At 44.3% G+C, this 26,480-nt stretch overlaps 2 protein-coding genes across 5 annotated transcripts in view; both read right to left on the bottom strand.

Annotated features, from left to right (window-relative positions):
- Positions 1-5,171, bottom strand: part of LOC135056637 (cytochrome P450 26C1-like) — a 39,121-nt gene extending 33,950 nt beyond the window's left edge. The window contains exons 1-4 of the mRNA XM_063962058.1: positions 5,083-5,171; positions 1,657-1,904; positions 680-1,096; positions 82-306 (exon numbers count right to left, since the gene is read on the bottom strand). Coding sequence (XP_063818128.1) covers positions 82-306; positions 680-886 — 432 coding nt within the window. The 5' untranslated portion in view covers positions 887-1,096; positions 1,657-1,904; positions 5,083-5,171. The remainder of the gene's footprint in view (positions 1-81; positions 307-679; positions 1,097-1,656; positions 1,905-5,082) is intronic.
- The window catches only part of LOC135056636 (exocyst complex component 6-like), a 606,161-nt gene continuing 584,287 nt past the window's right edge, over positions 4,607-26,480 (bottom strand). For all 4 annotated transcript variants that reach the window (XM_063962052.1, XM_063962055.1, XM_063962054.1 and 1 more), the window contains 2 exons: positions 6,782-6,894; positions 4,607-5,309 (listed from right to left, as the gene is read on the bottom strand). In XM_063962052.1, coding sequence (XP_063818122.1) covers positions 5,177-5,309; positions 6,782-6,894 — 246 coding nt within the window. In that variant the 3' untranslated portion in view covers positions 4,607-5,176. The remainder of the gene's footprint in view (positions 5,310-6,781; positions 6,895-26,480) is intronic.

The following is a 26,480-nucleotide window of genomic DNA, read 5'->3' as shown; positions in this document are numbered from 1 at the left end:
TATATATATATATATATATATATATATATATATAAATAAAATCTACACACACATATGTCCAGATTATGGAAGACAACTCACTTTCCTCTTGTGCCTATGAAGCTCCCCAATAGAGGTGACCAGGGTGTTGGAGCCCAGGATGATCTGGGTGCTCTGAGGCCACTGGGCACTCACTAGGTGGTGCTCCCCTAGCAGGATCTTCCGGACGTTCTCTGCCCCAGTCACCCGGATCAGTGGTTTCCCCAGCAGATGAGTCTTGAAAATGTTTCCATACTTTTCCCGTCTGGAGCTATGGAAATCTGAACCCTGGAGATGGACACACAAGTCATGATCAGACAAAGCAGTATCTCAGCAAGTCCTGCTCGGAGTCCAGGGACCTTCCGGACACCTAGCAAGTAATTACTGACACCTAGGACACAGCCCTGGCAGAGTCAGTACTGGGAATAAAGTACCCATGAAATAAAACAACACTGGAAACTCAATACAGCAAAAATGACATTATTTCTTATAGGCAGCCCGTGACTCTTGTGTAATTGTGGAACCACAAGTCTCAGTATTCTCTGGCAACCTGAGACTTGTGGTTCCACAACAGTTGAAAAGCTACATTTTGTTTGTTCCTCTAGGATCCTGGACCATATATCAATGTGGATTATTCTAAAATAAAATTATAAAGTCTTACCTGGACAAGCCAATGCAGAGTCTCCCCCAAAAATGGCCAGCCCATAGAGCCTTTGGGGAGAGGTAAGCTGCTGGCCCGGTCTCTGGTACTGTGCCATCTCAGCGACCATAACTGGTGAGACGCTGCCAGGAGAAGGACCAAGGAGAGGACTGAGGTAACAGCCGCCTCAAAGAATGAGAAGTAATTGAGGTCTGTAGAGAGGAACATCTTCTCCCCCAGTGGGTGCAAGGCTTCAGTCGGATGCAGATCTCCTGGATGTAGTGGAATTATTGTCACTTCCAACCCCACAGTGACTACAGTAGCTCTGGAGCCTCAGCCTCTGTCACTGTGCTGGAAATGGTTTAATTGGCACTGGGAGGCGTTACTGTTCTGCAAGATGCTTAACACTTTGATTAATCCATGAAGATATCCTCAGCTCTTTAAGACAGGCATACAAAAAACAAACAGTCCAATAAACATGGGAACCTCTTATTATGTTGCAAAAAATAATTAAAAAGCATCCAAAAAACAAAAATGTTCTGTAGGTGATTTATATAAGATTCCCTTCCCTGAAATGAGTTATGTTTAGTCTAGGAAGAAATAAATAGTGCGCACTGTGAACGCAGCTATGCTGATTATAAGGGCTAAAATTGCAGCTTTCATATTTCATTATATATTTGGCATGCTATGGACAGTGATAGATTTAGTCCCAACAGAAACTCCAGTGAAGGATCTTGGCTGAAAAGATTTATTTCTGAAAGATAAAGGGGAATAGCTGCAGGCTACACATCTGAACGCTATAGTGCAATTTCCACTTTAATTTGCACCCTGCTGCTTCCTTCGGACTGCCTAGAAAAGAACTATAGGTGATAATCCAGAAACAATATGTATTCACACAAAAGACTTTTCATAGCCCATAAAACAACTATATAAACTTTTCTAACAGGTGTTTTATAAAAACTAAGCTCCTTATTGCAGGTTATGTGGAGACTACTCACCAGTTCTGCTCAGAAACAGTCTTCAGTCAAGTGATAGATGTCTTGAAGGGTTCTAACCCATAACTTCAAGGCACAGGGCTTAGCCGTCCTCCTAGCTAGATTTATATACATATTGGCTTAATATATGGTCCGCCTTCATATGTGACGTGTTTTCTGCATAGCTAAGCAGCTGGGGAAAGTGCTAGGATTGGGCAAATTGGAGGTGATGGTATTGACTGCAGGAATGTGCTGGGGGTGAGGTGACAGTTCTGGGAGAGAGAGAGAGAGAGAGAGAGAGAGAGAGAGAGAGAGAGAGAGTGTGTGTGTGTGTGTGTGTGTGTGTGTGTGTGTGTGTGTGTGTGTGTGTGTGTGACACAGAGAAAGACACACACAGAGAGACTGCCTTGTATAGGACCTGGTAGCCAGTGACTGCTAGCCCCTAGCTGGGGATTACAGTAACTCTCTCTGTGTCTTCTGGGTGACAACTGTGTGTGTTGGAGTAGATACAATGTAATTAAATACAATGGCACAGATGAATGCTGCCTTTGATCCAAGAAATCGGTTACAAGTCGTCTGTATGGGTGTAAAGTCACTGCTCACTCCATGTATCTATCAGTAACCTGACAGGTTACATTGCTGAGGTTATCAGCTGAGAGTTTACATAAGATAACACAACAAATCAGGTCACTTTTGGAAATAAGCAATTTGTCCCGATCTTATTATCATCTTCTCACTAATTACCCAAATACTTCATCATTTATCAGATACAAGTGATCACCTGTACTGAAGGCGCTGCAAGGCAGTATTACAGGTACGGTCTACACTGCTATGGGGTCTGGGGGAAGGGTTCACTAACTCCCAAATAAAGCTGGACTCTTTAACCCGTTCATCCCCGGCAGGGGAAACCTTTGCAAGTAGTAATTTATAGGCTATAGTCCTAGCTGTACTGGAAGCACCTGTTGTGGTCTGGGGGTAAATTAAATAAAATGTCAGGCAACCGAAGAGTTTTCATCACCATAAAATACTCTGGACGAGCTCGGCACATGTGGGGAAGATTGCGCAGTCTGGATCCAGAGGACTGCGCCTGTGCGCAATAGCACTTGAAGCGCAGACTATATTATAACGTTCTTCTGTATACATTGTACATACATTACTCTGCATGTAACATTTATGTATTAGCTGTACAATTACTGCTCCCCACCTGAACATTAGAAATACAGCTATATTGGAAAATAGCTTCAGTCGGGACAGCATATGCCTTATAGACACACCAGATAGACACATAGCACATTACAGAGAGGTGTACAGTTTGCTTTATTGTTACCCAATCCCTTATTTTTATCCCTAAAAAAACATGGAGCAATGGGTGCTGGGCAGAGGGACAGGGGTATGTGGGTGCAGCAGTAATCTTGGGGACTGAACTATATATATATATATATATATATATATATATATATATATATATAGTGATTATGGGAAAAAAAATCACAATACATATATATGTGTGTATGTATGTAACGTGTGTGTGTGTATATATGTATATATATATATATATATATATATATATATATATAGCACCTGCAAGGAACGTTACTATTATGCGATTGTGCTATAGATAAGCAACTGAATTGTTGTTGTTAAGTCCTTCTGGTTATTGCTGTGTACGATGATGATGGAAATCGCTAAGTATCCCCCGCACAGATGCATGACTCTGCCCAGGGTCCTGTTATTGCTGTAAGAGTCAGATCATGGGCATCTGAGCAGAGATCGATATACAAATGTCTCTCTGCATGATCCGAGGCAGGGCAGGCATGTAATAATCCATAGCACCATCAGTATAAATCTCTTTGGGCTTTGAGCCCGTTCTCAGTAATTTACGACGTGAAATGTATGTCCCACGAAGGGCCATTCCCCAGATCACAAACTGCAATAAAAGGGAGAGTAGCTTGTGGGCCTCCCTGTACACCCTGACCGGAGACATCTAATTCTGCTCACAGTACAGTCATCTGCCAATAGCCATTTGGAAACCCACCAACCCCAATATCTGTCACATGCTAAGTGACTGGAGTATTTATGTTCATATTAAAGGAAGATTCAAATTAAAATGCCACTGGGAAATAAACAGCAGGCCCCCCTGTACATGTCACCAGGGACACATATTCAGGAACTCTAAATCAGCTACAGAGAAATGGGACATAGGGTGTCCGGTACAGAGGTCAGCAAACTGTGCGTGTCCCCACCCAGCCTTTGTCCAGCTAGGAGTCCTACTAGCATATGTGGCCGCAAATGCTGAAACTTGTAGTTCCACAACTGTTTGCACAAGTCTTATTTAAAAAAAAAAGAACCTTCATTCTCTATGTTCTTTTAAGATTACATATACTACATACTGTTCCTAGTTTTCCATTAAATAGCACATACATTTGAATGACATTAGTTTGCTGATTGGGGGCTGCCATGTTGATTTCAATAATATTGGGTTGTTTGTATAATATATACTGCAATTCGAGGTCATTTTATGATATAGCAAATGTTGTATTCCAATTTCCAAGATTCAGCAAAACCTATAAAAGAGGTAGAAAAGGATTGTAGCATACAGGGCTACCCAGAGGAGAAACTGTCAGCGACTAGGTGTGAGTAACAGACATTTGCAGAAATATGTCAGAATTCAATGAGCAACCATGGAATGGTTTTCTAAATTAGCCTGAGATGTTCTATCAAACAATTTTTCTGCAGTTTTAAACAAAATCCAATTGACGGAGATAACCCATTCTAGGCAGTTGCTAGACGGCAAAGGACTATGTAGAAAGTTGAAAACGTAGGGGAAGATTTATTAAAGCATGGAGAGAGATGTGTTTTAAAAATGACAGTTAGGAACCGATTGGTTGGTGCTTTATCTTTCTCTACTTTATCTCTCTCCCTAATAATGTATATTTGATTAGGCTATTTTCAGAAATAACGTTAAAAGCTCAAGTTTTCGTCAACATTCTTTTTATTACCCAAAGGAGAGTAAAAGCCAGTATTTACAAAGTACAGTTCAAAATCACAACCCTGAGAACATAATATATGATAAAAGTGGATGGTCACAGTCATACACTCAGATAGGAAGACATCTCCATTCAGTAGCCATAGATGCAGGTCTGAATTATAATGATCACCACCAGACATGTCTTCTCAGCGACTGACGCACTTCTCATCATAGCAATGACTTTGCGTGACTTAGAAAACCCTTTCGTAAAATGCCCAGGTAGCAGAAAAGTGGCGGCTTTAGCAGCTATATTTAAAATACAATATTTATAGTTCATTCATTAGCTGTGCACACTAGTGACTTGTTCCGCCAACTGCAATACCGACACCACCTGTGTGCAATATATAAAATACCTTCTAGTTACAAAAAACAAATCTTAAAAATCTCTGTTTCCTGACCACGCCGGCATTCACACTCCAAACCTTTTTTACTTTTTGCAGAAACAATAAAGATTGCAGGAAAGAAATGTGCTGATTATAGGTCTCTGTACACTTTGCAGAAGGAACCACGCCAGCACTACGAGTGCTGGGACATCCCATTCACCAGACTTCTAAGCTGTTTCACCACGGTGTCTATTAACTTCTGCCTGTCCCGGTCATTCTTCCTGAACTGGGCAAATATATTATTCTTCTTGCTCATGTCTTTCATCCTAGGAAAAGAAAGGCAACAGTGACAGCTTGTAATTGTGTATCTCCATACGCTAATGCGACAACACAGTCATCACTATCTCATCATATATAATCATGCAGACCTGCGGAGTTTCAGCTGCTGTCAAACTACAAGTTCCAGCATGCCCCACCATTCACGCATGATGAGCATGTTGCTCAATATCAGCAGGAGAAAGTGGCAAATGGGTGCAGGATGTGAGGTACACTCGGGCCTCTGGGTCGGGAGGGGGGTGGCCACACCACACACCCATGTTCTTAAATACTTGCCTTTGTGGTGTCCAGCATTGGCAATGGCAGGGCTGCAGAAATCACTGGGTGTAGCAGCCATTTTCCCGAAGATCTGCACAGTAGCAGAGTCTAGGCACTTGCGCCACCGGCTAGCGCTAGAGAGGAAAAGGTCCAGATGGAGACTGCACTCGTGCCTCCTCCTCTCTTAATACGCTCCTGTGTTGAGCTGTGATTTACTGTGTAAAATACGCATTTTACTTCTGCGATTGCGCACAGAGCACTACTTATGTATGGACAGTCATTCACATCTTACACTTATGGCGTTTTATTATGATTGAAGGTGTGGATTGTGAGAAGCACGGTGCATGTAAAGGTTCCCAAAGTAGAGTATGGGCATGTTGGCACAAATGCCACCTATGAAGACAGTCACAAATGCAAATATCAGGAGAGGAGTAACTTGCAGTGTCTCAACCCCTCGTGCGAGTTAGGAAACGATGATGAAGACAATAGCATAGGTGACCACAGAAGAGCGGCTGCATCCTGTGATTGTACCATCCAGCACTTTTGTAGAGATCAAAATAATATATTTTTAGATATTATTATTGACCATCCCAATAGCACTGCGTATTCTGGTATTTGTAGGTGTTAGCTTTAAATCCTACTACCTCTACCAAAACGTGCTGCAGCCGTATAATTCTTGGTAATTAAACCTAACTGTATATTTAGCACCGGGAAGCCTGTAATGTTTACACCCACACATATGGTACAACCCAACATAACGCCTGGAATGACCTGCAATAGCGACTTAATATAGCTTTCAGTGAGTACCGGATGAAGTGAAAAGGAGTTAGCGTGTTAACTATTTTTATTATTTTAGTAGTTCTTTTTTATGTTAGACAATTTTTTTTCTAATGTAAAGCAGAGTTTCCCAAACTCCACCATTACTGTCCAGGTTTTAAGGATATCCATGCTCGAGTCCAGACGGTTACTAATTTAGACACCTGTGCTAAAAAATGGATATCCTTAAAACCTGGATTGTAATGGAAGAGTTTGGGAAACTCTGATGTAAGTAATTAACGAGCACCCTAACACCACTGTAATTCTAGCACCCTAATAGCAGTGGTATTATGTGACGTTTCATATATCCAGGACTGCTATCAGCATGCGTTACAGGTAAGACTTCATTCTCTTTGCATGATTATTCACAAGGGAGTTCTATACTCACTTTTCCAGCAGGATTAGGGCTGTGCTGGGGTTCACCCTCAGATACTTGGAGTTCGGTTGGCCATAGTCAGCTAGATACGTCGACCAGTCCCAAATCATGAACAGATCCAGGAGCTAAAAGATAAATAAATCATCATTATATGAAGTGATATAAGAAACACAAATACACATTTTATACAGTATATATCACTGTAGCATATAATAGGGTACGATGGCCGGGTTACTCTGGGCCTAGAGCTTACATGTCAGTATGTAAATGACCAGTTGTAATACTTCTGTTAGCGACAGGGTGGGGTATGTGCAATTCCATGCTAATTGGAACCAGATCTTTACCTAGGCTTAATTAAGTGCATTAAACATCCCCAACAGATTATCCTCAGTGGGGAAGATGAAGTAAAGAGTCCAAACGCCAGCCCTCCTCTAGGGAATGCCCCTTCCCAACACAAATACAATGATACCCCCTCAGCACAGATCATTATTTTAAGATCAGCTACAGTGGTTGTTGGTCAATACACAAGTAATCTTTTAAAAGCTAATGTGTCTGAACTAAAACAGGGAACCATTTATTCAGCTTTAAAACCATAATCCCTTTAAGCCAGTTTAAAACCCACTTCCTATCCAGTTTAGAATTGTTTGTAACATTTAAATGCTGTGCTTACAAACTTTACTGGACAGTGCTATCTGGTGTCTCCTATATACATGCATTCATATATACATATTACATACACATTATATTGTAATACACACGCGCACATAAATGTTCACACAAGCAATATATATATTTATAAACACATGCACACATATAAAATGGTCAAGGTGGACCATTATACCACCATAGCAATACAGCTCCTACTGCTTTGTTTGTAAAACAATCAAAATATTATTGATGTGTATATTTTCCAAATCGCAGCATGTAAACATTGGCCAGCATGTGTATATAGGGGGTCATTCCGAGTTGTTCGCTCGTTATTTTTTTCTTGCAACAGAGCGATTAGTCGCTAATGCGCATGCGCAATGTCCGCAGTGCGACTGCGCCAAGTAAATTTGCTATGCAGTTAGGTATTTTACTCACGGCATTACGAGGTTTTTTCTTCGTTCTGGTGATCGTAATGTGATTGACAGGAAGTGGGTGTTTCTGGGCGGAAACTGGCCGTTTTATGGGAGTGTGTGAAAAAACGCTACCGTTTCTGGGAAAAACGCGGGAGTGGCTGGAGAAACGGAGGAGTGTCTGGGCGAACGCTGGGTGTGTTTGTGACGTCAAACCAGGAACGACAAGCACTGAACTGATCGCACTGGCAGAGTAAGTCTCGAGCTACTCAGAAACAGCACAGAGAAGTCTTTTCGCAATATTGCAAATCTTTCGTTCGCAATTTTGAGAAGCTAAGATTCACTCCCAGTAGGCGGCGGCTTAGCGTGTGCAAAGCTGCTAAAAGCAGCTTGCGAGCGAACAACTCGGAATGACCCCCATACTGTACTGCAATGGAAGGGCACTCACCAGACTTCTAAAGGAATTTATTTCTTACTCACATACATAGGCGCGCACAGACGCCGACACAGGGGTGCCGCCCCGGACTACCTCCCTCCTCCGGGTAACGGACTATCTCCTCCACCCCTTCCTTTGGAACATAAGACTGCTCATCTGGGCTGCTAGGTAAGCAGACTATGTCCTGTACAGGGATAGGGGGGAGTAGTGTAGACGATAATGCGGCGAAGGGGGGGAAGTCCAGAGCGGCACCCCCGTGTCGGCATCTGCACATGCCTTTGCTCACATATCATCACTCGCAGCATTGAATATGTGTGAGTAATCAACTACAGGGGATCCGGATGATAGGATGACACTACTAAGGTCATCAGTCAATAGGTCAACCAATACTGGTCGACATGCATTAGGTCAACATGGACAAAAGATCGACATTGTTGAAGGGTTGACATGACACAGGAAAAGGTTGATATGGGTTTTTACCATTTTTTATTTTCATTTTCAACTTTTTCATACTTTACCATCCACGTAGACTACGAAGGGGAATAGTAACCTGTCCGCAGCACCATGCAAGGGGACATGGTGCATTAATTGGGGGTTTTGGTCATTTTACAGGGAACACAACACCAAAACAATTTAAAAAAAACTCATGTCAACCTTTTCCTCTGTCAACATTTTGCATGTAGACCTCTTTACTATGTCGACCTTTTTCCTATGTTGACCAGGGGTTAAAGTGAGCAGGAACGGGGCGGAACTGCGTTCCGTCAGTTCCACTTGGAGACGGAACTCCCCCGGCTCACCTAACCCGCTGTGTGCAGCATGATGCCGGGCGCCCGCTGAGATTGCGTTACCAGCGAGCGCCCGGCGGTAGCCGGAGGCAGGAGCTCAGTACTGAGCTTCGGCTTCCGGCACTGTCACTGTGCGCTATGGGAGATACGTCATGACATCTCTCTCATAGTGCCGAGGAGCGGGCGGCGAGAGAGGACTGCAGCGGACTGGAAGCGGGAGCGGGGCTCGGTAAGTATTGTGACTGTTTCCTTCCTTAGTGTAGCGGCGCATCTACGGGGGGGCATCTACTGGGGGGGGGGGCATCTACAGGGGGCATTACTACTGGAGGGCATTACTACTGGGGGGAACTACTGGGGACAAACTACTGGGGGGCATCTACTGGGGGCATTACTACTGGGGGGGCATCTACTGGGGGACAACTACAAGGAGGCAAGCTACAAGGGGGTAAGCTACTGGGGGCAAACTACAAGGGGGCAAGCTTCTGGGGGCAAACTACAAAGGGGCTAACAACTGGGGCAAACTACAGGAGGGCATTACTACTGGGGGCAAACTACAGGAGGGAATTACTACTGGGGGACATTATTACTGGGGGCCAACTACAAGGGGGCACGCTACTGGGGTAAGCTACAAGGGGACAAGCTTCTGGGGGCAAACTAAAGGAGGGCATTACTACTGGGGGAAAACTAAAGGAGGGCATTACTACTGGGGGATCATCTACTGGGGGACATTATTACTGGAGGCCAACTACAAGGAGGCAAGCTACAAGGGGGTAAGCTACTGGGGGCAAACTACAAGGGGGCTAACAGCTGGGGCAAACTACAGGAGGGCATTACTACTGGGGGCAAACTACAGGAGGGCAGTACTACTGGGGGACATTATTACTGGGGGCCAACTACAAGGGGGCACGCTACTGGGGCAAGCTACAAGGGGACAAGCTTCTGGGGCAAACTAAAGGAGGGCATTACTACTGGGGGAAAACTAAAGGAGGGCATTACTACTGGGGGATCATCTACTGGGGGACATTATTACTGGAGGCCAACTACAAGGGGGCAAACTACTGGGGGCAAACTACAGGAGGGCATTACTACTGGGGGGCATCTACTGGGGGCTAACTACAAGGGGGCAAACTACAAGGGGGCAAGCTTCTTGGGGCAAAGTACAAAGGGGCTAACTACTGGGGGCAAACTACAGGAGGGCATTACTACGGGGGGCAAACTACAGGACAGCATTACTACTGGGGGCATAAACGGCATTACTACTGGGGGCATAACTACAGGAGGGCGTTACTACTGGGGGCATAACTACAGGGGCATTACTACTTGGGGGCATAACTACAGGGGCTAAACTACTGGGGACATTACTACTGGGGCTAAACTACAAGCGGGGCATAACTACAGCGGCTAAACTACAAGGGGCAAACTACAGGGGGGCATTATTGCTGGCGGCTAAACTACAAGCAGGCAAACTACTGGGGCTAAACTACTGGGGGCATTACCACTGGGAGGCTAAACTAAAGGGGGGGGGGGTAAACTACTGGGGTCATAACTGCAGGGGCATTACCACTGGGGGCATAACTACTAGGGCTAAACTACAGGGGGCTAAACAACTGGGGGCATTAGTACAGGCAACATTACTACTGGGGGCAATACTACACAGGGGCATTACCATTAAGGGCATTACTACTGGGGGCCCTTCTAATGAGGGCATTGTAAAGAGGGCACTTCATAAGAGGCATCACTCCTGGGGACATAAGGGGCACTACTATTGCGGGCATTGCATAAGGGGCACCACTATTATGGGGTCTATATAAGGGGCAATACCCCTGTGGGCACTAGCAGTACAGTGGACATTGCATAAGGAGCGCTACTACTGTGGGCACTGTATAAGAAGCGCTACTGCGGTGGGCATTATGTGTATTATGGGGTGATACCACTGTGGGCATTATTACAAATCTGTGACCATGCCCCTTTCTTTTTGAGACCACGCCCATTTTTGCGGCGCGCGCAATGCCTTTGTTACATGGGCGCCGTGGGGTGGGGGGTGAGTTCCACCACCTCTGAAGGACCACTTTAAGCACTGATGTTGACATTGTGCTTGTCAACCTTTTGGGGTCAGGTCAATCCAATGAACCACACCCGAACTACAGTACTGCCTTGCAGTGGCGCACAGCGTGCCGGGATGCACAAACAGGCACTTTTCCCCCTGCATCGTACGGCTAAATAAAACATGTCTTCCCTTGATGGCCGCTAGTGTGTCCATAACACTGTAGCTCAGCCGTTTCTTGTTCTAGCTGAGCTGGAACGCGTGAGAGAACAGGAGATGGTTCCACTAGAACCAGCGACAACGCTGTGACATGAAACATGTCCGTGTTAGTTCCTAGGCTGCAGTCTCATGAATAGTACGTTCAGCCCCCATAGCAATCTTAATTCACAGAGTGCCATGAAATATATAATCTGCCCACTGCTGAAATACTGAATATTGTTATCCATTCCTATGTGAATTAATGAAACAGAAATATTTCGACTTACTGGACTAATTATTTTAATTAGTTAAAAACGGGGGATCTTTAAGGTCAAAAGAGTAATAAAACTGAGAATTATTGATTTTCTGCAACTTTATAGTATTGAAGCCCTGTCTGTAGTTATATAGTGACCCTAGTGTAAATACCCATCTAATTTAACTGACTTTTATTATGATGGCCTTTACTCTTTCCCACTACATGTCAGATGCACCAGGAAATAATATTTAACTCTAGGGCGCAATGGAGACATACTGAAATACACTGAGGCATTCAGAGCGCGGTCTATGGCTGAGGGTGAGGGGTGCATCTGTTCTAGTCTTCGTGTCTATAGGGTCTGCTGTGGAAGACAGATTCAGCTTCACTGAATGCAGAGACCCCGCTGTGAGTATGTGATCAATCCTTCCATTTACACAATGGACCCCCCTTTGGCTTATGTTGGCTTTCTCCATAAAACAGTTAGCTGTCTTTCACTGTCAATCAAACATAACAATTTTATTATTTCCTGAAATCTTTAGTTGCACTGATGGCTGTTTTTTCAGAATAAAGTTCTTGCACAAACAAAACAAAAAACACTGCAGTGCTCGATGGGACGGGGAAGGACTGCATTCATTCCTGTCTGTAGAAAGCTGCAGTCACCATACAGGCTATATCCCTGGCACATGGCACAGTTTTCACTGCATACTAAAATAAATAAAAACCCTGTTGTGAAATGACAATCTTATTACAATTGTTTAAATTGACAGATAATGGGAGTTTCAGGCCAGCTGTTACTTTGCAAAGATGCGCAGGAGAAATGAACGCAGGGATAAAACATAACGATAGACGAGGACTATTTGTGGATGTAAGAAATGTGCCTCTGAAATAAACATAGCTAACATTCGCAGTGCTGCTTGAAGAGGGCATCTGAAGTCTAAATTGTGAAGCAGTCCTATGCCAAGTAGTCACAAGTAGCTGACCAAATAAATAATGATTAATAAAAGGTGTTTTTTTTACATTTTATTTACAAAGCCAGACATTCATCCATTCAACACCCACCTCTCGTCATCCATTCCACACCCACCTCTCGTCATCCATTCCACGCCCACCTCTCTTCATCCACTGCACACCTACCTCTCTTTGGGCCTAATTCAGATCTAATCGCAGCAGCAAATTTGTTAGCTAATGGGCAAAACCATGTGCACTGCCGGGGGGCAGATTTAACATGTGCAGAGAGAGTTAGATTTGGGTGGGGTGTGTTCAAACTGAAATCTAAATTGCAGTGTAAAAATAAAGCAGCCAGTATTTACCCTGCACAGAAACAATATTACCCACCCAAATCTAACACTTTCTGCAAATGTTATATTTGCCCCACCTGCACTGCACATGGTTTTGCCCATTAGCGAACAAATTTGCTGCTGCGATCAGGTCTGAATTAGGCTCTTTATCCATTCCATGCCCATCTCTCTTCATCCATTCCATGCCCACCTCTCTTCACCCATTCCATGCCCATCTCTCTTCATCCATTCCACACCCACCTCTCTTCATCCACTGCACATCCATTCACTTCATCCACTGCACATCCACCTCTTTTCACCCATTCCACATACACCTCTCTTCATCCATTGCACACCTACCTCTCTTCAACCATTCCACTTCCACCTCTCTTTATCCACTGTACAACCCACATCTCTTCACCGATTGCAAACCAACTATCTTCACCCATTCCACATCCACCTCTCTCCATCCACTGCACCTCACTTCACCCAATATATATCCACCTCTCTTCATCCATTGCACATCCTCTCTCTTCACAAATTCAATATCCAATTTTCTTCATCCATTGCATATCAACCTCTTTTTATAAATGCAACAACCACCTTTAGTTACCCAATGCACATATCCATCCATTGCACTTAAAAGCACTTCATAATTTGCTCATACATGTCTCCTCATCCACTGAGCATGCACCAAAAGGTTAGAAAGAGAGGTAAGAGAGATTTCTGCACAGGACTAAAGTTATATAGGTAATAGTAATACCAATAGTAAAGATTAAATGAGTTGATATAATAGATACCACATTTTTTGGACTCTGGTGCTCCCAGAATGCAGAAGAAAAGATGCAAGCTGAGGCTACTCTGTGCATAAGCCCAGAGTGGGTGAAACGCGTGTTGGTAAGAAGTGCCTGGTATGCGCAGACAGGACTACATATTTGGTACATCCTTCACTGGACATACTCATCTGGTCCATATGTCTGTCCCTGCATATATTGTGACTTACACTATACAGATAGCAGGGGTGTAGTATGTTATGCCGGCGGTCGGGATCCCTGCGCCCAGCATACCGACGCCATGCCGGCAGCGGGGCAAGCGCAAATGAGCCCCTTGCGGGCTCACTGCGCTCACCATGCTGCGGGCATGGTGGCGCACGCTATTTATTCTCCCTCCAAGGGGGGTCGTGGACCCCCAAGAGGGAGAATAGTTGTTGGTATGCCAGGTGTCGGGATTCTGACGCCGGTAAACTGAGCACCGGGATCCCAACAGCCGGCATACTGAATACCACCCAGATAGCAGGTTCAGCTCTAATTTCTTGTTCTTGTCCGGGGACATTATCTCAGGGTTCTCACATCCACCGTCCAATGCAACCATAGCAAATGGTTGGACAGCAGAAACGCTGTTATATAGGACTTGGACATTATAACCTTCTATTACACACCATCGGCGGGATGTAACGCCGCACAGGATGCCGGCTGAATTCGGACATTTGCACCTTTAAAAAAATGTCAGAGTTCGGCCGCCATTCCACACGGAACTAAGGCAGCTTACTATTCTGCCCACAAATACAGCTTGACACTTAAGTTGGCAGCATCTTACCCTGCCTACATATCTGTTTAAAATACCTGCACAATTCTCTACCAGTGTTTTTGTTAGTCTAAAAGCAAATTATCTATACTACTTACACTGTTTATTCTGATATGACTATGGTGTCAAGATATGTTAGAATTTTCCTCTTAAATAAAGGTATTCAGGTTGCAGTTAAAATGCCGGCTGTTGGGATCCCGGCGTTCAGGATAATGACACCAAAATCCTGACAGCTGGAACCCCGGCGCACCACAGCAATTCTCCCTCGTGGGTGTCAATGACACTCGCAGAAGGCGAATAGATCCTGCGGCCAGCGCAGTGAGCCACCAAGCTCGCAAGGGGACTCTTAGCTCTCGCCCCGCTGCCGGCATTCTGGCGGATGGGATGCTGCTGTCGAGATATTAACAGCCTGCATCCATTCCGCCAGTAAATCGTATGTATTCCTTAAGTGTACTACAATCCTGTCCTAGTGGTATGTCCATTTCTTACAGAAGAAATGAGCTAATCCTAGTGTGTTCCCAGAAAACACAGTTTTAGTTTTAAAATGTAAGTACCTGAGAGATTACACAGATGAGTGTTTTCAAAATAGTATTTCAAGGGTCCCCGGAATACATGCGATTTACCTGCGGTCGGAATGCCGACTGTACAAAATACCCGTGGAATATTGGAATATTTGATGTTCAAACTAATGTTCATGTTATGTTAAACTTTTCTATATGCTCTAAACCTTTTGAAAAACTAGATCTTCAATTGTGCCACCAATAAGAAATACCTCATATTTTCACCTGAATAACGACATATAAGCCTGATCATTTTAAAGGCATAGTCTCTATAAAAACACCCCATTAACAACAGAATACAATTAATATCATTATTGTTTTCACAACTAAAATTGTTATAAGCTGCTGTTTTAATATAAATTTGCTAATAAAAGTTATGTTTTCATAGAAAGTATGCCCCCAAAAAGGAGTCTCTTCTATTTTCTGCAGAAAATAAACTTTTTTGAATGCTCCAAATGGCGCAAACAAGTTTATTGTGGGCTTAAGGCCCTGCTTTAGAAGAAACATTTCTTTACATCCCGGTCCCCAGCCCTAAGGCTTTGCTCACAGTCTTCAAACTGTCTTTGCTATAGATGGGTCCCTTTGCTCACGGTCACCTTGGAGCTTTGAAATAAGGGAAACGGGAATAGGGATGTCCTCTGCACCAGTCAGTTTATATATATTTGTTAATGTAAGATCCCGATTATTATTATTGCATGGAGTATTTCTGCATCAGTCAGTAGGGGTGCTGCTATAGACAATAAGGATGAAGAACAACAGCAGATAGAAAAGGATTGTCTCTTTGTTGGCACACTGGTAAGAAGATAAAAAGTTTATCTAAGATATAACTTCTAAAAGTTATATCTTAGATACACATTTTTTCTTCTTACCGGTGCGCCAACAAAGAGACAATCCTTTTCTAGCCACTGTTCTTCACCTTGAAGCTTTACCTGGGCTGAAACTTCAGCTCCTCCAAGGGAATCTTTTGGAGAAGCAAACTGGTGGCAGGCACTAAGACTCCCTTAATTTTAGAGGAAAGGACCGATTACGGCCAACCACACCTCAATCCATGAAACAGATTTCGAAAAACTATAGGCTCTAGCCTGTGGTTCAGCATTGTAAATATTCTTTCCTGTCGACCAAAAAGCCACAGCAAAGGTGATTTATGCCAGAATAATAAATCACTATGACAAATAGCAATACACTACTATGACAAGCACGGTAAGCTATGGGCAGATCCTGATAACAAATGGCTCTTGTCATAGTGATCATTTGATTACTGACAGTGTGCCCAGCATCTAGTGACCGAACATCATGGGTGGCTGAAAGACCTCCTGAATGCACCTCTAAACTGTTTGGTTTGTGCCTTAAACTGTAAATGTTTTAATGCAATTTAAAGTGACTTCTTTCTACAGTGCACTGAATAGAAAAGATGCAGTATTGCCCTGAGTTACCGGCTGTTATTCCCTCTTCTCTCTACCATCGACCAAACTGTGTATAGTATAAAAGAGAGACCCAACATATATATATTCTTTCATTTGTTCCAAATAACAATTTGCTAATTATTGTTACATTTTTGTTACCATTTGGTAGACATAAGAGTACCAAAGTTATATCTTACCTACCTGCTTATGTACTGTAGATTTCAGCCTACATGTATTAAGTCACTTTGCCTCTATAACACCCATCACATCCGTAACTTAACATTCCTGGATGCCTGGAAATTTTAATTTTATCAGTTATTAATGTTGATGAAATAATATTTCTATGCCCTGAAATCAGTTACCAATTTGGTCCTATGTATGTAGGTTTTATTTTATAATCTGATCATTTTAAAATCTTATCAAAGGAGTTTTGAAGTTGATAGTCCGAGGATATCAGTGAATGCATTGTACCCACACAGTGTTTACAAGCTCTAATGCATTGGGGCTTTGCAGAAACGCTAAGTAAATTATACAGTATATGGGGGACGCTTTGAGACACTATACTAAATATATTCCCAATACTTAATGCCTAATTCAGACCTGATCTCTAGGCTGCGATTTTATACAGCGGACGATCAGGTCTAAACTGCGCAAGTGTATGCACCGCAATGCGCAGGTGCGTTGCACGGGTACAAAGCGGGTCGCTGCTCAGCTATGGGTTTGTGCGAACAATCCAATCGCACGGGTGATCGCAAGAAGATTGACAGGAAGAGGGCGTTTGTGGGTGTCAACTGACCGTTTTCTGGGAGTGTTTGGAAAAACGCAGGCATGCGTTTGCAGGGAGGGTTCATGACATCAGTTCTGGTCCCGGACAGGCTGAAGTGTTCGCAGCGGCTGAGTAAGTACTGGGCTACTCAGAGACTACACAAGATCTGTTTGTACAGCTCTGCTACACATGCGTTCGTACACTTGCAAAGCAAAAATACACTCCCCTATGGGCGGCAACTATGTGAACGCAGGACTGCAAAAAACCCCTAGCAAGCGAACAGGTCTGAATTAGGCCCTTGGTTAGAGCAAGGACAAAGTACTGTATAATATGTTGTCTATGGGCCTAATTCATGTTTGTACACACATGCCTAGACAGCTAAGATTTTTCAGGTTTCGGAATTGCTGATCAACACAAGTGAAGCTGCCGACCAGTAAAGAATATAGACACCCACAGGAGCCATCACAAGGTCCTCAGCAACTGCACACACAGCATCGACGCAATAACAGTATGTAAATCTAATTAAATAGGCAGTCCCATAATGATGGGACCTATTTTATTTTTAATTTCAAGAGCGGGGGCACTCGCCCATCTTTAAAATATATTGTATTTCAAAGTCGGACTTTGGGGGTTAATGTTGGTCTCCTCTCCAGGACAATGGTCCTTAATGTTGCGGCCAAACAAATAAGCCCTCACCCACATGCTGACTGGCCGGGCTGTAAGCAGACACTTGCCCTGATGAGACCAACTGTGCATGCTTCCACCGACTGTGGGGTTACCTAAAGGAAAGGGTGTATATTTGGAAACCATGCACAACTGATATAGGTACACTATATGGACAAAAGTATTTGACCACTACTGTTAATTGATTGAAATCAGGTGTTTCAATCAGACCCTTTGCCACAGGTGTATAAAATCAAGCACCTAGCCATGCAGTCTCCATCTGCCAAAATTTGTGATACAGAATGGGTCATTCTGAAGATCTTCAAGAATGGTACTGTGATAGGATGCCACCTTTTCAATAAGATAGTGGAACACCAGCAAGTCAGCCACGAAGTAGAAGATCACATAAGATCAAAGAGCGGAGTCAACGACTGCCAAGGTGCATGGTGCATAAAAGTCACCAACACTCTGTTGATTCCAAAGCTGAAGAGTTTCAAACTTTCACTGGCATTAATGTAAGCACAAAAAATGTGCAGTGAAGCTTAATAGAATGGGTTTCCATGGCCGAGCAGCTGCATGCAAACCTCACATCACTAAGTCCAATGGCAAGCATAAAGCACACCAACACTGGAACGTGGAGCAGTGGAAATATGTGGAAATATGTTCTGTGGAGTAACGGATCATGCTTCTCTGTTTGGCAGTCAGATGGGCAAGTCTGGGTTTGGTGGATGCCAGGAGAATGTTACCTGCCTGACTGCATTGTGTCAACTGTGAGGTTTGGTGGAGTAGGGGACAATGGTATGGGGCTGTTTTTAATGTTTGGGCTAGACCCTTATCGCCAGTGAAGTGCAATCTTAATGTTTCAGCATACCAAGACATTTTGGACAATGTCCAACTTTGTGGCAATAGTTTGGGGATGGCCCTTTTCTATTCCAACATGACTATGCCCCAGTGCACAAAGCCAGGGCTGTAAAGACATGGTTTCATGAGTTTGGTGTGGAAGAACTTGACTGGCCCACACAGAACCCTGACCTCAACCTCATTGAATACCTTTGCGATGAACTGGAACGAAGATTGCAAGCCATGTATTTTCGGCGAACATCAGTGCCTTACCTCATAGATGCTCTATTCCCACAGAAACACTCCAAAATCTTGTGAAAGCCTTCCAAAAAGAGTGGAAGCTATTATAGCTGCAAAAGGGGGACCAACTTCATATTAAATTATATGTATTTGAATTCAATGTCATTACAGTCTCTGTTGGTGTAATGGTCAAGCGAGAGCAGGCAGACCACTACTTCCCCTCACGGCTATCGAACTGTGCCTGATATCAGTCATACTGTCCCAATATCAAGTGTAAAATAGTGGGGCTGGCAGAAACATGGTCACAGAAACAGGTTTGGAGCACTGCCTTTGATAACAGCAGGACAGATGTTCAAGATATGCAGCGATCTGGACGTAGAAGCACGTCCACCACAGATGACAATTTGTGCTGCATTGAAGCTCTGATTCAGGGGGGGCAGATGCATTCGAATTAGTGATATTGTTGATGAACTGAAGATATCAGTGGGTACTATGCACAGCATCGTTCATGAGTAACTGGGGTACAGGAAAGTGTTCAAGCTAGACAATGATTTCTTCTATGCTGGGATTGATGCCTTTGTGTACCACTGAAACAAATGCTTAGACAAGTATGGGGACTATGTGGAAAAAGAATCTGTACCGAGGCCATACTATTAATTATACATACATTATATGTACAAGTTGAATACATTAATGTAATTAGAGGTCTTGTTACCTTATTTATTGAACCACCCTTGTAAATAAATATATATATATATATATATATACGGTTGCATTATTATGACCACCAGCTTATAGCCAGAGTAATCGTTGTGTGCAGCACGGACAGCAGCTAGATGGGCTGCAGTGTCATTTTAGACACACGTCTGGTAGTCCCCAGGTTCATTTTGATGGTGAGCTGCTCCTTTGTAGCGTGTCGGTCGGCCCTCACGCACCTTCGTATCCCACGTTCACCTCTCACATCAATGACATGTGGTGCTCCATAGTTTCCAGTATGGTTATTCGCAATAGTGCCATTTGTCCAGTCACGAAACACCTTCACCACAGCAGCATGCCAACAGTTCACAAACTGCGCTGTTTCAGAAATACTGCCACCCTTGGCCTGAAAGCTGATAATCATCCTTTTTGCATCTCTGATAAATCTCCCCTTTTACCCATGACAGCAACATGTGATATGTGTGCAGACGGACTATCACATACCTTATATACCCACCAAGCCAGTGCACAACACGTGACGTACTTCATGGGCTATGCGCTGCCAATGTCGAATGTAGGAGGTGGTCATAATAATGTGACCCGTGTGTATGTGTATATATATATATATATATATATATAAAATATATGTTTGTACAAGTATATGGTTTAGGAAAAAAAAAATCTCAAGTTTCATAACAGTTCTCAATACATCTCCAGCACATGATAAAAAATAAAATAGACCACATTTTTAAGTTGCCTTTTTTGTGTAAAGGATAAATGTACTGTATAAAATATTCTTGTTAATAAGATATTACTTTGTATGTTGCTAGTAATTCTTTTTGCACCATTCAGTACAGTGGTCATTGTTTCTTTTCTCTTTCTATAATCCCTCCTTCTCCTCCCATTTGTTAAAGTGTGACATTCCTCTCCCAACATTACATAATGGGGGCATGGCCTGTAGGCCAAAGGTGACTGTGTAGGGTGTAGTAGGGTATGCACGCGGCCGGGCTCCTGGTGACCAGCATACCGGCGCCGGAATCCCAACCGCCGGCATACCGACAGCTGGGCGAGCGCAAATGAGCCCCTTGTAGGCTCGCTGCGTTCACGAACCCCCAAGAGGGAGAAAAGATGTCGGTATGCCGGCGGTAGTCGGGATTCCAGCGCAGGTATGCTGGTCGTCGGGAACCCGGCAAACAGAAGACCACCCGTCTGTGTAGCATCACTGGGCTATGGGGGGGCGATTCCGACCTGATCGCTAACAGGTTACTTTTAGCACTGCTGTGATCAGGTAGTCACCGCCTACAGGGGAGGGGGGATTCGCTGTGCAGGGCTGCGAACCGCACAGCTCAGGACTTACTCACCCACTGCGATGATCTTGTCAGGAGCTGACGTCAGGATACCTCCCTGGAGACGGCTGGACACGCTTGCGTTCGCCCGGACACGCCTTCAAAATGGTGAGTAGACACCCCCAACCGGCCTCTTCCTGTCAATCGTTTAGCGTTCGCAGCTGCAAACGCTTTCTTTGTCCATTTTGTCGCTGCAAGGCGACGGCCGTCGCTAGGCAGCGATGCGCCTGCGCATTGCCGCCCACGCGCATGCGCAGTTCTGACCCGTTTGCACGGCTGCAAAAAATTGCAGAGTGCGACCTGGTCGGAATGACCTCCTATGTCCAGGTCCTGAAAGAACCAGAAATAAGATAAAAAGTACAACTGTCAACTACTCTAAACTACTCATAGCCCATACAGGGGAAATAAAGCTGTATCTGGCATATTCATTCTGCTGCACTGAGCTCAGAAAACTTTTATTCAAAATAATAAAAAATATAGAATTTTATTAATACTAAGACCATGTCCTTTGTATCTAATCCAGTCCCTCTGCCCACTTGGAGAATACTGAAAGAAGTTTGGCAATGGACAAAAAATCGGTGACCGGCCACTTATACTGATGCCCAAAAGAATCTCTCCCACTCCCCAACACCCCCCTCCCCCTCCACACACACAAGGGGTGTGGAGGGGATAATAGGGACAGGACAAACAATCTGTAGTTACACGATAATTTTAATCTGTCATTCTAAAACTTGCACTTTATAATTACATGATTATAAGAGAAAAAGCCTGTGTGGCCTGTAAATTATACACAGATTGTTACATACACCCACACATTACCTCAATTATATCCATGAGATAATACATTGATAGGGAACATTCTAATGAATATTAGCCTACCCCAGGAATTGTATATCACCATTGGGTGCTGTATCTAGGCGACTGGTCTAGTATGATAAACAGTTAGAAATTATTTCTCTTCTGTAATATTATAGCTCACCTTTAGTTGCTTGATTTATGATCATTACAAACTGGTTCATAAATACACCATGTTCTCCCATGAGTATATGATGTGTAGAGCATATAATAAGATTTGTATCACATATATAATCCCTGCATATAGGGAGTCTGACAAGCCATACTGTGTGTGTTCCAGTCCTTGCAGGTACAGTGTTTCTCTGGAAGTGTACATGGTTTCCCAGGATGTATATCCATAGGTATGAGGAATTTTTCAGGAGCACCATTATTTCATTCATTATTTAGTAGTGTGATGGTGCTGTTTGTAAGACTGGACCTGGTATCTCTCCTTCCCCCCGTTACTGGCCGCCAACACACATAATAATGCTATAACCAATGTGATTGTTTCCTGGCTAAAATAACAGTGTAACCTGTGCGTGCAATTGTGTAAATGGTAAGTTTGTATTTTGGTGTGTTCCCTACTGGTGTGTCCATGAAATCCATTAAAAATTACTTTAAAATAAATAAACAACTAAAAAAGGACGATTTAGTGTATAAATGCCCCATCTGATGTCATACATTTAGTATTATATCGATATGGGGCCTAATTCAGACCTGACCACTGCAGTGCGTTTTCGCACAGCAGCCGTTCAGATCTGAACTGCGCATGCGCCGCAGTGCACCGGCGCATGCCAGACAGCCGACGGCCGTCTCAGCCCTGCGATCGCCTCTGCCTGATTGACAGGCAGAGGCATTCGCTGGGCAGGAGGGGGCGGGCCTGCGGCCGTTTTAGGGGCACGGTCCGGGCAATGCAGGCGTGCCCGGACCGTGCGAACGGCAGGCCGCGGCGGCTGCGTGACATCACATGCAGCCGCTGCGACCAGGACAACAACGAGTAGCTCCCTGCCAGCGCACAGAAGCTGCGCTGGTAGGGAGCTACTCTTCAAGTACAAAAGCATCGCCGCCATGCGGGAAAAATAGGGGCGTGGCTTCATATGGGGGCGTGGTCAGTTACGCCCCCATTTGTGCCCCTGTAGCGCAGCTGGAAGAAAAATAAAAATAAAATAAAAGTATACTTACAATCCCCGTTCCTGATTCCAGACCTCCTCCTCCGCCGGCGCCGCTCTTCTCCAGTCCTCGGATCTATGGGAGAGACGTCATTACGTCTCTCCCATAGCACAGCATAAACACTAGAGGTCAATTATGACCCCTAGTGTCTGTGCCACTATGCTGTGCACGATGACGTCATTGCGCACCGCGCAGCAAAGGTCCTCTCCATGAAGAGAAACTAGACGCTACGCGTCTAGTTTCCCTTCATGGAGAGGACCTTTGCTGTGCGGTGCGCGATGACGTCATCGCGCACTGCACAGCACAGGTCCTCTCCATGAAGGGAAACTAGACGCGTAGCGTCTGGTTCCCTTCAAAGCGGGGGACCAGCGGCGGGTACAGCGGGGAGCACAGTGGTGGATCTTGCCATAGTGCGGCGCCCTCCGGATGGCGCCGGCGCCCTCCGGAAGGCGGCGCCCCGGGCAAAAGTACTGCTTGCCCGTGGCAAGATCCGCCACTGCTTGCAGTCTATCACAGCTTGCCTCTGATCTCTATACTTTCGATACTTCTATTCTTTGGTGTTTGCTCCAAAAGGAGAAGGGTACCATCTCTCTCCATCCACCAGATACAAAAGGCCCCTTAGGGGGAGAAAGGAATCATCAGGTCCCCCTTCGCCTAGGCTAAGAGATACTCCTTAACATCTCCAAACCTTGTAGCCTAGGCAGCAACTTAACAGGGCAGCAGTATGCCCTGTGTCAACCTTGCCCCATAAACCTGTGATGTCATGATGTAACGCATAGGAGGTGGGGCTGCCAGCTCTGGGAATGAGAGCCGAGAGCTCTACACACCCATAGTTATGGTGCAGAGCCTAAGGGCCCCTTATATGCAAGGTTCTTCAAGCCTTCCTCTAACCCTTTCTCCCCAATTGTGGCCGAAGCTCTCTACTTAGATCAAGGGGCCTGATTCAGACCTGATCGCTGTGCTGCAAATTACACTGTCCTGCGATCAGATAGTCGCCACTCAGGGGAAGTAAAAATTCGCCCCGTGCAAGTGTGTGAATGCGTGTGTACGCTGTGCGAAAATTCCCCTCAGTCAGCGGACAGCTGCAAAACCGTTCGCATCACACTCACCATCAAATGTTTTTCCCATTCTGTACAGTGTGTGCAGTCTGTGCGTATCTCAATACTTACTCCTCCAGTGTGAAGAAATCAGGCTGATCGGGGCTGGAGCTGACGTCACACACCTGCCCTGAAAACGCTTGGGAACGCCTGCGTTTTTCCTGACACTCCCTGAAAATGGTCAGTTACCACCCACAAGCGTCTCTTCCTGTCAATCACCTTGCGAACGGCCATGCAATCAAAATTTTCGCACCATCCTGTCGCTGTTTGGCGACACGCCTGTGCACTGCGGTGCATACGCATGTGCACAGGGCCGTAACTAGGTGTGTGCCGATGGCGCCTTGCCCACAGCGCGCATGCACTGAAGGCGCCTTGGCCACTTGCAGTACTCCACTGTCAGTACTCCTGTTTTCCGCTGGGACTCTGAGTGGCACATTCACACACCCTCTTCTCTGCCGCGATCTTAGGTCTCCTCCCGGTCCCTCCGGTGGTGCCTGCCCCCACCGCCTCTGCAGGGGACTCAGGAGCGCCACTGACAGCCTGCCGTGGATGCCGGATGCAGGTCACAGATGAGGGTGTCGAAGTCAAAAATATTACATAAAGAGAACATACAGACTCCACACATTATGAGTCGCTATGCTTGCAAATACGCACCGCGAGCACAGCAATATGTGGTAACATACGCATTTACACAGACATGCCACAGAGATAGATTCGACAAATATTTAATACAGCACATAATTATAACATATCAAGCGCCAGACATCATAATGATTTAAAATTATATAATGGAGTAACGTCATGTATGTATATTATTGGAACGAAGCAAGATGGACATGTTGTATTTGGTATTAATGTAACCAGATTAATGTGTATATCAATTTGATGCCTGTTATTAAGTTGTAGCTCATTGCAACAAGTAGATATGATTAAATGAAGGAATATGAAGCCAAAATTCTAAAGTGAACAAAAGATATTTTGAAGACTTGAAACTAGCTCCACAGCATGGCCCTGGGGGCAGACACATGTGCCAGTAACACAGGACAAAAGCCCTCACTCTGACCAATGAGCCGTTGAGTTCTTGAGAGGTCTGGCCTCTGAACCAATAGAAGGAGACCGAAACCAACAGACTGAAAACTTCCACTGTGTGATATAGGTAATTTCTAGGACGTAGAGAGTTAGTTGCTGTTTTGTACCAGACGATGGTGGAGATGCTGCCAGACCAGTGGCTGCATGATTTTACAGAGAGAGAGAGAGAGAGAGAGAAAGAGTGAAATGGAGGGGAGACTTTATATGAGAAAGATATGGTGATGTATTTGCTGGCTGTGGCTGTATTTTGAATTAGATTGTAATAACTGCTTACTGTATAAATTGTAACCATGTAACTATATATATATATATATATATATATATATATATATATATATATATATATATATACTGTACATTGTGATATATTGAATACATATCCTTTTAATATCAAATATATACATCAATGAGCTTTGGAACTCAGACAATGTGTGCATGTATTGTTTTCTCTTAAGGGACGTAGTGTTTTGCGACGTACAGCGCACTTTTATCGTATATGGTAATAAGATGCGCCTGGCATCTGCAGTATATATTAGAGCGGGCATTTTAAATATTTGTTAGAAAGCAATTTGGTATTTACAAGGGTGAGTATAACTCACTCACCTTCACACTCTCTCCCCCCCCCCCATAAAAGAGGGGCTGCATGCCATAATATGTAAAAAAAAAAAAGGGGACTGCCTGCCATAATGTGTAAAATAGGGGGACTCTGCCTGCCTAATGTGTAAAAAAGGGGGACTGCCTACCATAATGTGTTAAAAAGGGGGACTGCCTGCCATAATGTGTAAAATAGGAGGACTCTGGCTGCCTAATGTGTCAAAAAGGGGGACTGCCTGCCATAATGTGTCAATAAGGGGGACTGCCTGCCATAATGTGTAAAAAAAGGGGGACTGCATACCATAATATGTAAAATAGGGGACTCTGCCTGTCTAATGTGTGAAAAACGGGGGCTGCTTGCCATAATGTGTGAAAAAGGGAGACTGCCTAAAAAAATGTGTAAAAAAGGGGGACTTCATGCCATAATGTGTAAAATAGGAGGACTCTGCCTGTGTAATGTGTAAAAAAGGGGGACTGCCTGCCATAACGTGTTAAAAAGGGGGACTGCCTACCATAATGTGTAAAAAAGGGGGAATGCATGCCATAATATTTAAAATAGGGTACTCTGCCTGTCTAATGTGTGAAAAAGGGGGACTACCTGCCAAATGTGTGAAAAAGGGGGACTGCCTGCCATAATGTGATAAAAAGGAGGACTGAATGCCATAATGCTGTGGTTCCCAAACTTTTCTGAATCACGGCGCGCTAAAGTATCAGCATTTTTTAATGGCACCCCCAGGCCAAAAGTTTCTTATTGAGAAATTTAGAAAGTAATATT

Source organism: Pseudophryne corroboree, chromosome 3 (genome assembly GCF_028390025.1).
Source record: "Pseudophryne corroboree isolate aPseCor3 chromosome 3, aPseCor3.hap2, whole genome shotgun sequence".
Classification (NCBI taxonomy): domain Eukaryota; kingdom Metazoa; phylum Chordata; class Amphibia; order Anura; family Myobatrachidae; genus Pseudophryne; species Pseudophryne corroboree.
The sequence above is the reverse complement of the archived record's forward strand: the minus strand, read 5'-3'. Positions and strand labels throughout refer to the sequence as shown.